The sequence below is a fragment of the Seriola lalandi genome, unplaced genomic scaffold (assembly GCF_002814215.2).
Source record: "Seriola lalandi dorsalis isolate HSWRI2012SDOR001 ecotype SW California unplaced genomic scaffold, Sedor1 jcf7180002053711, whole genome shotgun sequence".
NCBI classification, from domain to species: Eukaryota; Metazoa; Chordata; class Actinopteri; order Carangiformes; family Carangidae; genus Seriola; species Seriola lalandi.
This window is the reverse complement of record NW_019524264.1, coordinates 621470-633558: the sequence shown is the minus strand read 5'-3', so window position 1 is coordinate 633558 and position 12089 is coordinate 621470. Positions and strand designations below refer to the sequence as shown.

Below are 12089 nucleotides of genomic sequence, written 5' to 3'. Positions count from 1 at the left end.
GGTAGTCAAGGCCAAAGTCATAAAACTCACTGTAAACTGTGATGCACTAACCGAACCTGAAGTAATACAGTAGACAGATATTCAGAGGCCAAACTTTCAAATGACGCTTAAAATGTTTGTTCATGAATAGGAATATATACAAGATATTTGCTGTAAAAAAAACAACAAAAACCTTTTTGTCTCTTCTGTCTTTGGTACAGATAGAAGATGAGGTCCAAAAGCAGCAGGGTGGAGAGCCCAGCCAATGGGGTGCTTGGGGTTCCACAGGACGACCATGACATCAGCCAAGAACAGGAAGTGGGTTTGCCTGTGAAGAGCCTGAAGGCCAAAGCTCAGCAGAATGAGGATGAGGAAAAGGTGGAGGTTGAGGTGATCACTGACAAAGAGAAGCTACTGTTGGATTCCCCTGAGGCTGGAGAAAAAAGCAGGGACATCATGGATCTGTCTAAAGAGGATCTACTGAAACTGCTGGGCATCATGGAGGGAGAGGTTCAGGTGGGTTGGATGTTGTTCCCCATTGTATGTGACATATTGTATTCCTTTGACCTGCTGTAATAAGTATGGTAAGTGCAATAATGAGGGGAAGAAAACAGTGAAAGGTATTGTGGATGAATACAAAGTCAGTTTGAATGGAAAGTGCCTATGCATGCTTTGCATTGAGCTAGACTGCAATTTTTTGCACAATGGCTCCATCTTGTGGTTGGAAATAGCACTTTAACATGCCTGCATATGCAGGCAAATGTGCCATATGTTCAGTAAGTGACTATTTTGGAGAAATGTGGAAACCATTCTCTTCAAACAGTTAAGCCAAAATGCTATATCATTTATATGTCTTCATATTTCTATGTGATTTCAGGCCAGAGAGGATGTTATCTGCATGCTAAAGTGCAAACAGACTGTCCCAGAGGCCCTTGAATCACGTTACGGCTCTGCGGCCCCCACATCGGCCCTCCAGGCCCTGCAGAGAGACGGCTTCGTCACTGGCACTGACCCGCACAACCACAGCGTCTACCAAAAGCCTATGGCTGAGGTCAGTTGGCTAATTCAACTCCAAATAAGTCAAACTCTTGGGGATGATAAAGATCTTATTTTTTATTAGCAGGTTTTGGGAAACTCACAATGCTTTTGCTGTGTTATAAAAACATGAGACTACATTACTTTTGTAATTGGGAAAGTAAGAGGAAAAGCTGAAAATTTGTTAGAAAGTTTTTCTTTTCGAACTTTTTTTGTCAGTTACATTCCAGAAATCAGCTGTAAAAATATTTCAGAGGTGGAGTTTAATATGAAATTCCTGAACACCTTGTTGCTACAAAAGTGTTGTGTGTGCCAGGGTACCTGCATGTGTTTGCGCATGTCCCTGTGCGGCTGTGACTGTGCATCATTGCTGTTTTTGCAGCTGGAACGACTGCAGGAGAAGCACAAAGACACGTACCGACGGATGCTGGGTCAGTTGCTGCTCGCTGAGAAGTGCCATCGCCGCACCGTCCACGAGCTGGACACAGAGAAACGCAAACATGTAGACTACATGAACAAGAGCGATGACTTCACCAACCTGTTGGAGCAGGAGAGAGAAAGGTGAGGAGGAGAGAAGAGGACCTGGGGCTCAGAACTGCTTCGTGATTAAGACAATAGGGACCCTGCACCAGATTTAATTCCAAAACAACCTACACATCGGCTACATTTTTATGGGCCTATAGAGAATTATGTTATTATTTAAATGATGTTATCTAACTGATGAATATTGTAAGAAGGTCACCAAACAAGATGGACATATGGCTGAAGCAAGGAAAAAGAAGAAAACACAGCTTTGTGCACACTGAAACACATATACAAAAACAGTTGTGTAACATAGATAAATATACATTAAAATACATAAAATTTGCAGTTTTTGAAGTGCTGACATATATTTTCATCATGGATTGTAAATATATGGAGTGGAAAGAAATTCCACTTTTCAATGCTGTATTCTTATAGGTCTATATTTGATGTCAGTATAGCTTAATTTGCTTGACAAATACAACCAGAATATGTTTTGCATATGGAAAACTTGCTGGCAAGACAGACGAGTGAAGGCAGTGGGGGAGGAGAAATGTGGCGAGAGAAAGAAGGGTGAAAGTAAAAACATGAATTAGAGGACCAACATGGTTAATAAAACCAGTGTGGAATGTATACAGTGAAAAAAGTGAGAAAATCCAGGGAGCAGCGGGGTGAAGGAACGCATCGACATCGGAGAATGTGTGAAAGATGGCCTCATCAACCCGGTGAAGCATGACAGAGGGGGAGAAGGGGGGCTGGCTACTGAAGTGATAACCTCACATACCTTCCTTTGACAGTGAGAGGCATGTAGCGTGGGGATTGGAGGAGGGAGGCGGAGTGGAAACTATAGGTGAAGAAGGGGTCAGGCTCTTTGCTGTGGGAAAGAGGGAGGTCAGGGACAGAGAGGGGAAGAGATGAAGCCACTGGGTGGAGGAAGAGGAGGAAATAAAGAGTAAAGGGCATTTCAGAGGAACGAATCTCCCATGACATCATCTGTGTAATGAAATCATTGCTGGGGGGGTCATACACACTCTCCAACATTAGAGAGGGGATGGTTACATCACGTGTGTGTTAAGGGCCTCACAGCAATCAAACAAGTTTGGTGTGGATGTGCACTGAATGTGTATGAGAAAGGAGGCCCCATTAATTAAAGTACTCACAGATGACAGACTTTAATTGGCTGTTGCTTGTTGGGGAATTTCATTTGTTGCATTTCCCATAACACATCACTGCCCATTCTCACACAATAACCCTGAGAGATGGGGATATTGTGCGCATTGATTGTACTAACGTAAGTTAATGTGTTGTTCTCTCTGCATTTATAGTTTTCCAAACAGTCTTGACAGCATGTGTGACAGAGCAAGAGAGAGTGAGAGCTTCGGTAATGTATTGTACAGTGTATATTGTATGGCCAGTCGAATGTAAAGCAGACTAGAAACCACTTACATGCTGCATTTCATGAACTGTCAAAACTTCAAACAGTTCATTTGCAGTGCTGACCCAGCGGAGGCACACACTACTTCTATTCCTTTTACTGCAGGACACAGGAAACAGACCATGGAAGCTAAATCACATCATGACAGCGGAGCTGCCATCACACACTGAGGGAGAGGGCTGGGAAATGAGCAGCAGACTATAGCTTGATGTTACATCTACTCCTCCGTCTGGTTTCATGAGATGGGGAAAGAGGGTTGTCATGGTTAAAAACCTTTCAATAATGAATTTGTTTTTGATTGTGAATTAGTGTGCAGCTATAAAAACATATCCAGTGTAAAGTTGGGTGTTTTATGATTTCAGCCAAATTGCTTAAGGAATTTATGTTGTGTGTACAAATTATACCATTTGGGTTTTATTAGGCTGAACACAAACTATGTTGTATTGAAGATTTGGTTTGACTGACATTCTACCAAACTTTACTTCAAAACTCATCTATCCCGAGGCAAGGTGTATGCATGAATGAGCACAGAGAAGTCAAGCAGAGATAAGATCACCAGATGAAAGTCAAGTTTTTGGTTTTCACTTTGATGTGCAGGCAAATTTGTGCATTCTACCATCTTAGCAAAAGTAGTTGTGACATTACATTTGGGCCTTTAGGAAGCTGTGAGGAGAAAAGTGACAGCTCTGTGAGGCTGTATTTAGACATAGTGATGGTTTCAGCTGAAGTTATTACAGTCCATACTGAGGGGGGCATGAATGTCGGTTTCATGGCAATCCATGTTGTTGTTGTTGTTGTTGTTGAAATATTCTAAAGTGGATGAATAACTGAATGAAAATTGCCATCTCTAGAGCTAAGCCACAAGTATGGCTAAAAAAATAAAGGCCTGAGATCATAATAACCTTCAAATGTGGGGGGCAGCAAGCTTAGACTTCAGTTTGAAGCATATGGTGCAAACCGTGTGGATCATGAACTTACCACTTTACTTTCATTTGATCCTTGGTTTGCATGCAAGAAAGAGTTGACCTCCTTCTAATGCCAGGTAGTTTCCAGAAGGTTCCTTGGCTCATGCACAGGCCTCAGTCACCTCACAGAGAAAGTAAAGGTCTTGATCTGTCAGCACCTGCAGAGCCCAGGTTCTTCTGCATCTGTTGCCATGAAAGGACATAAAACTGGCCTGGAGAATGAGGGCCATGGAAGGTCACAAAAACAGGAAGTTTGCATGAAAATATTAGCACCAACACCAACACAGAAGCATGCACAAAGCTGCCATGTCTGTTTTGACATCCAGTCTCTCAGGTGAGTTGGAGGCGTGTCATCATCTCATCCTTATCAATGTGTTCTCCTCCAGCCATCTGCGTGAGAGTGAAGAGAGAAAAGTCACAGGTCTTGTGCCAAACTTCTGCGGGAATGCAGAGGATGGGTACTGAATAAGCTGTTTCTGACTGGTAGCCATCAGCGATTAACACCTTTTCAGACAGCAGAGCAATTTATATGTCAAGAAGTTAAAATATTTAAGTGGCATGGTGGTATGCGTAATGATTAACGGAAGAAACAGCTCCCATTCATAAAGGGAATTTTAAATAATGCAAAGTCACGCACAGAAAAGGAAAGCCTGAAATCCAAAACTAAAATGATTGTTTTCTTGTCATGTAAAGCCGTACCACACAGTCGACACATTATTCAAGAATCTGTCAGCAGATAATGTGCATACAGTAATGTTTAGATTCACTGAAGTTGCCTTTTAATAGCCTAACGTCCACTTTGCTTCTGATTTATCTCCGTTAGCACCATATCAGTCTTCCATACTGTACATTATCACTGCCTCTCTTGCTTAACACTTAATGCTTTTTCTCTGTCAAGAGAGGTCATTACCGTATAACAGTGTTTTGACAGCTTTTTGGCAGTTTGTATCTGCTTCAGTCCTCAGCCTCCTGACACAGGGGGGCTGCAGTGCCTCTGAGCACATTCCCCAGGAAACATGGGATGAAATGTTGTTCCATGATGGAAAAAAAATAGTTGTGGATGTTGGCTTATAGATCGCACCTGTGTACTTGCTTAAGAAATGTTTTTTCTTTTATTTCTTACACATACTTTTTTTAGTAGCCTAAGAAGTTGAGACCCTCATTCAAACAACTTTCTTAAACCTGAAATGCACTGTTAAAACTAAACGATTAACATGCATTTAATGTACAAAATAATGACATGTTTCTTAGGGAAGGTCTGTCTCTAGTTTGTCTGCTTTTCTGTATTACAACCATTTTTTTTTCCTGTGAGTGAGCATGTGCATTCATAGCTTGCAGCCAAGTATTTTTATTTACCACTTAGGACTGGATACTGTACACAGCCAATTTGTCCATAGTTATTAAGTATGTAACATAGAACAAACTATTAAACTATAGTTCTTACATGACTTGTCCATCAGTGCAAAATACCATTGACATCATGACTTTGACCTTTGCATGAAAGTAATTTTAGAGTGCCAATTTCTAAGGTGTCAGTGACATCTGACTGTGTAAGTTTTAAGGGCGCAGTCTGCGATCTGGATGGCTCCTTTGTACAGTAGCCAGGAATACTGATCCTACTTGGCAGTGAAAGCTGATGGTAACATGAATCAATGTTAAATGTTTACTGCCATGTACAAACTGAGAATCAACAGAATTTCAAATTGAATTCATTTGCAGAGATTTAGGGTTGTGAAAACTGTGGTTTGTTATATGATTAACTGTATCTATGCAGTTCCACGCAAGAGTCTGGACATAGCACTTCATAAACCTATTGTCATGGTTACGTTCAATCCTCCCAGATCTTCTTTACCTCAAGGGAGACATTCAACTCATCCATATCTGGTTTGCTCATCACATGTAGACTTTGCAGGGAACCTCGTTCACGTCCAGTTTCCCCTCGAGTGGAACTACAGCAGACATTCTCTACTGTCTCCTGTACCAGTGAGATTATGGCTTCCGGTCTTCAGACCAATATCCTGTGCACTTTGTAAAATTGAGATATAATTCAATTTGCACCAACCTCGCATTGAACCTGATTTTGTCTGAGAAATCTATTCATTCAAAATCTACTTTTAATCTATCTCTTTCTAGTAAGTTTTTAAACTTTCTGAATAAAAAAACTGTCCATAGTTGTTTCCCCTCAAACATGCCATGTTTTATGAAAGCATGAAACTTGGGGTGAGTTTTGCCAAAACACTCCTCCTGTGGCAAGGGTCCCACCCCCTTCACAGTGTCCAGAGCAGAGCAGCACACACTCTCTCATACACACATTACTGCCTTATATGGATGAGGTGACATCACTCACTAGAGGTCCGGTGGTACTCCACTGTATTTATTCACCTTTCATTGTCCTGATAACATGCTTGGAATGTGACGGTGGAAGATCTGTGGAAAAGGAGGCCCCTGCTGCTTCTTATGCATTCTGAGTGGATTTTATATAATGGCAGAAATGTTCATGTGCCTGTTTGTAGAGCATCCATAGTGGGTAAGTTTTAAATAGTTTTTTTTTTCAGTGGTGTGAAACAAACCCCATTTGAGGTGATGGGGTATGTCATAAATTAAGCTCATTTTGAACCTTTAGAGGATGTTTAAGCTGTAGAATATGCACAAGCTTCCCTGTTGTGCTTGTGCCTATTAATTTGCTTTCTTTTGCAATGCAAAAATGTTCTGGTGGAATATTGTATTAGTCTGTCCCTGTGAGAGCACAAGGAGACGATGCAGCTTTGCATTCATTCTGCTTTGCATGCATTTTGTTGGAGCCGGAGATGAGAATGTGCATGAGCAGCATAGAAAGAAGCCAAGAGAAAAGAGAAGACCACTCGGTGAGGGGGTGTTAAACTTTCTTGGACAGTTTTTGTTCTTAGTTTCTATCCCATCAACGCGGATGAAAATAGTGTTTGGTAGTTGTAGTGTAGATCTTTGCTAGTTTTCCCTCTTGATCTTATTGCTTTCTGCATAGTAGCATAGCGTGTATGATATATTCTTTATTGCACAACATAAAAAAATGAAATTCTCTTTATGTCTTAGATAGAAACTTCTTTATGTATTGGATCTAGTGTCAGCACCCAAATATAATCTTGTGTGTGGTAAAGGTCTGTAAATAATACTTTAAATATGTTTGAAGAAAATTTGTATCTTTGGTTTTTATCTTACAGTGATGTGTTTTGAGATTATAACCTCCATAGAGAGGGTACACTTTGATACTCAAACTATCATTGAAACATTAACTGGGGAAAAAACTTTGCATTGTGGGGTACAAATAATTCATATTTCTGTGACAGCATGGCATGCAAAGATACATGCTGAATTTGAAATTAATGACACACCAAACTAATGCCTTTGCTTTTTCTCCTCACATTTTTAGACTGAAGCGGTTGCTTGAGAACGAAAAAGCTTACCAAGTGAGAAAGGAGAAGGAGCACTCTAAACGTCTGGCCAAGGTGCAAGAGGAGCTGGTCAAGCTGAAGTCCTTTGCCCTGATGTTGGTCAATGAGCGCCAGCAGCACTTGGAGCAAATGGATCAACAGAGCCAGCGTGTCCAGGAACTCAGCCAGCAGCTTCAACAGCGGGAGCAGGCACTGAGTGAAGCCAGGGAGCGTGCTCAGGAGGATGGCCACAGGGTGCTGAGCCTGGAGACTGAGCTTAAAGAGAGATCTGCCAAGCTCAACCAACAACATGAGGAGATGAGTGCCAAGCTGTCCGGTCAGGAGCTCCACAACCGTCAACTCAATTCCAAACTTTTGGGGCTCACACACAAAGTGGAGGAACTAGAGGAGAGCAATGGGGCCTTGAGGAAATCTGAGGAGGAACTGCAGGAGCTCAGGGAGAAGATTGGCAAAGGGGAGTGTGGCAACTCTAACTTGATTACTGAGTTGGAGAACTTGCGGAAGCGGGTGCTAGAGATGGAGGGAAAGGATGAGGAGATTACCAAGACTGAAAATCAGTGTAAGGAGCTAAGAAAGAGGCTACAAGAGGAAGATAGCAAAAGTAAAGACCTCAGGCTGGAAGTGGAGAAGCTCCAGAAAAGAATGATGGAGTTAGAGAAACTTGAGGGTACATTCAGCATCAGCAAGTCTGAGTGTGCACAGTTACTCACTGCTTTAGAGAGAGAGAAGGGCCTGACCAAAGAGCTCTCAGATGAAGTCGTAGCTCTCAGGATCCGCATGAAAGAGCTTGAGTCTTCAGAACTCAAATTAGAAAAGTCTGAGCTGAGCCTTAAGGATGACTTGAGTAAGCTCAAATCATTGACCGTTGCTTTAATGGAAGAACGAAAGACCCTGATGGAAAGAATGAAGTCAGATGAGAAGAAAAAGGATGATTTGAGTACAATGGTCAAGGTTGAGCAGGGTAAGGTTATGGAGGTGACTGAGAAATTGATAGAAGAAAGCAAAAAGCTCTTGAAGTTGAAATCAGAGATGGAAACCAAAGTACAAACTCTAACCATAGAAAAGGGGGAACTAAGCACTAAGCTCAATTATGAAAATGATAAATCTAAGGACCTTAATTCTAAAGTCAGCCAAATGAAAAAGAGGTTAGATGGGTTTGAGCAAGCAGAAAAGCTATCAGTGAAGAATTCAGTGAAATGTGAACTGGGAAGAATGCCTGACCCCGTAAGAAGAGAAGACAATAAAATTAAGGAACTGACCTTTGAAATTGAGCGTCTGAAAAATCGTCTCAAACAACTTGAAGTGGTAGAGGGAGATCTCATCAAGACAGAGGATCAGTACGACATGTTGGAGAAAAAGTTCATGACTGAACAAGACAAAGCCAACATTCTTTCGCAGCAGGTGGAGGAAATGAGGGATCAGATAGCACGGAACAAAGCAATTGAGAAAGGAGAGGAGGAAAGCCAGGAAGAAGACCTCCAACAACGATGCAAGAGAGAAGAAGCCAAAACCAGGGAACTACAGGCTGATGTGGTAGCCCTCAAAGAGAAGATCCATGAACTGATGCACAAAGAAGACCAGCTTTCTCAGTTGCAGGTGGACTACTCTCTACTGCAGCAGAGGTTCTTGGAAGAGGAAGAGAAAGCAAAGAACATGGGCACTGAAGTTTTCCATCTCACCAAAGAGCTGGAGATAGCAAAGCGCCACAGTCGAGCACTAAGGCCCAGCTTGAATGGGAGGAGAATGGTGGACGCTGCTGTGACATCCACTGCAGTACAGACAGAGGCATCGTCCACTGGGCCAGCAGAGGAGGATACCCCAGCTGTGTTTATCAGGAAGTCTGTTCAAGAAGAAAATCACATCATGAGCAACCTCAGACAGAGGTGCTTGAAGAAGCCAACAGAAAAGACTGGAGCTGTTGAGCGTTGCCCTTCATCTAGCAGCGACCTAGGCATGAAGAAATCCTGGATTCCCTGGATGAGGAAGAAGGACAACACCCCTCAAGAGACCAACTTGGAAAAGCCTCTGCACATTAATGGGGATCATTTGCCCTCTGAACTGTCCATGTCCCCAAAGCAGGGCCAGCCTTTACACATCCGAGTCACACCAGATCATCAAAACAACATGGCCACTCTTGAGATCAGTAGCCCTACTACTGAGGATGTTTTCTCTAGCTCAGCTCCCCTCAGCCCCAACCCATCTCAACCTAAATCCAGAATCACAATCATTCCCACATACTCTGCCCCAACCGCTAGGAGAAAACCCATCACTGGACCTCAGGGCCCTGAAAGAGCCAAGTCTCCAGTCACCATCACAGCTATATCGAGAGCCAAGTCTCCAGAAAGCAGCCGAGTTTCCTCCACTGCCTCAGGAAGGCCTTTGTCCCCTGTCTCTATTATGACAGTCAGCACTGCTGTAGTGCCTGAAGCATCCGCCTCCCCGGAGCCCCAGGAGATGACCATGGGCCGAGCTGTGTTCAAGGTTACCCCGGAGAAGCAGATGGTGCCAGTGCCTATACGTAAGGGCCACAACAACACCAGCATCATAACCACCACTGAAGATAACAGGATCCATATTCATCTAGGCAACAGCGTCACCCCAAAGATGGTAGTCAGGCCGGTGGCTGCTGTAACAGAGAGCAAGGAAATGACCTTATCAACTGGGACGGTTTTGCGCTCCCCTCGCCAGATCACCACAACTGCCACGAGGAACACACAGAGCAAAGTGATGAGCAGTATCACCATTTCCCCTGTTACATCCACCACTTCTAGGCTAACACAAAGCATGGTAAGTTTAACTTAAAGGTTCTGTTAATCCAAATTATGAAATAACATATTTTCCTTTGTTTTGTTTCTTTATTTTTGCCTCCATCCCAATTAAAAAAAGAAGAAAAAGATGTGGAAAGAAAATTCAGCAGAAATATTTCTGCAAACAGTTGATTGGATGTAATTTCTACAAAGTAGCTTTGGTAAAAAGAAGGTTGAATTAAAATTTAATTCTCATCATTCAAAAGTGAAATATTTACAAGATTTGAGGCTGACAATGGTTTCACACATATACATATATGGTACATATACATATATATTACACGTGATATTTTACAAGGTAAAATCAGTTCAATAACAGCTTAATCTCACATTGCTAGAAATGGGTGTGGATGCAACTGTGTTGATGTTTCAATGGCCCTTATAACTTTATCTTTGTGGATCAGATGGATAGCGTGACAGAAATGGCCATATGGGCAGGCCTCACAACAGCAGAGCTAATGATGTTGCATTTTGCCACCCTGCTGCAGTCATGCTGTAATTTATAGTTGTTACGCTGTATTTACATTCATAAACAACCATGCAGGGCTCAGTGCCCTCTGGCTGACACAAAACAGCCTTGCACTAGTAACAGCACACTGAAACCTAGCCTGGACAAATGCTCACCCACTGGGATTGAAGTGAAAGAATGGATAAATATTTACATTTTTCATTCACACAGTTCCTGTAGTGCATATGATTGGTTACATTGTTTAGAAATTCTCCCATTTTTCTAGTAATGGGTTTTGCCCCTTTTCCATTATTTACTCTCTATGTTCCACTCAAGTGCTCCCCTGTCTTCATTCCTGTGCCTGAGAAACTGTGCTCTCTCTCCCTATTGTCAGACTGGGCATGATGCCCAGCCACCTCGCACAGGGCTGACCCGCATCCCAATGTCCAAGAGCCTGAAAACGGGGAAAGCTGTGCTGGGATCCCTGGGGATATCGGGTGGAGTGAGGATGGAGTCACGAGCTGAAACTCAGTCTATGAGGATAGAAGTTAAGAAATCCACTGTGAATAGCAATACTTTACAAAATGGAGGAAAAGCCTGATTGAAATAATAGTACCAAAAATACTTTAACATATCTGAATATGGTGCGTGACATAGATTAAGACAACACCCACAATTGGAAAAAGCTCTGATGTCTCTATACAACTCAGCTAGACATTAAAGGCACAGAAGGATTTTTCTGTAATTAAGCAAGCCATTCATTTTTAATTTTGTAAAATCTTTTGTACTTGTTTGTCTTATACCTATTTCTGTCATATAGATGGAATCATATTCTTTGTACTTACAGTGTGTATGGTGATGGGCATTTGGGTAAAATACGTATATCAGACTGCTGCTACTAACTGCTTCTTGCTTTGAGTGGTTGTCTCACATATATGAGTTTGTTGATATATTTTATATGGACACATTACAGGACAGAATACCTGTTTTCATGTAAATTATGTTTATTTTTTCTGTGAAGGATTTGTACTTACTATGTATTTCAAATAAAAGTGATTTCAAAGGGTAGTGTGACATGCTCATTTAGGCCTACGTAGGAAAATAAGAAACACAGATATGCAGCAAAGACAGAGGGACAACTGTGTATGTCTGGCAAACAGAACTATTGCATGTGACTGTTTCATCTGTGTAGCTATCATAAGTCATGCTTTTGCAACATTACACTGTCAGTACTCTTTTAGAAATACACTCAGATGCTACACTTGAAAATGCTGCCATCGGCCAAGGGAATTTAAATGTGAAAATAGATAAATAATTGTAACAGACTACATTAAAACCATATTATCATTACATTATTGATAAATATGCCATTAAACAACTGTATTTAAAGACAACTGACTTTAAAGCATTGAAAGGTTTTGCTTTGAAAACAAGCTATCTCTAAGTGAGTCATTTTAACTTGTCTTTCAT

At 41.8% G+C, this 12089-nt stretch overlaps 1 protein-coding gene across 1 annotated transcript; it reads left to right on the top strand.

The window, feature by feature from the left end:
• The first annotated feature begins 203 nt into the window (after positions 1 to 203).
• Positions 204 to 11687, top strand: LOC111651637 (filamin-A-interacting protein 1-like). Its single transcript, XM_023401633.2, has 5 exons — positions 204 to 495; positions 857 to 1030; positions 1397 to 1575; positions 7343 to 10151; positions 11014 to 11687. The coding sequence occupies exons 1-5, from the start codon at positions 208 to 210 to the stop codon at positions 11218 to 11220; spliced, it is 3657 nt and encodes a 1218-aa protein (XP_023257401.1). The 5' UTR covers positions 204 to 207; the 3' UTR covers positions 11221 to 11687.
• The last annotated feature ends 402 nt before the right edge of the window (positions 11688 to 12089 follow it).

What these genes read in the sequence shown, in the direction of transcription:
- LOC111651637 (XM_023401633.2), top strand. Translation starts at nt 208, where the DNA reads ATGAGGTCCAAAAGCAGCAGGGTGGAGAGCCCAGCCAATGGGGTGCTT. An exon ending in ACCAAAAGCCTATGGCTGAG is followed by an intron (nt 1,031 to 1,396) that starts GTCAGTTGGCTA and finishes CTGTTTTTGCAG; the next exon opens with CTGGAACGACTGCAGGAGAA. An exon ending in CTAGGCTAACACAAAGCATG is followed by an intron (nt 10,152 to 11,013) that starts GTAAGTTTAACT and finishes CCCTATTGTCAG; the next exon opens with ACTGGGCATGATGCCCAGCC.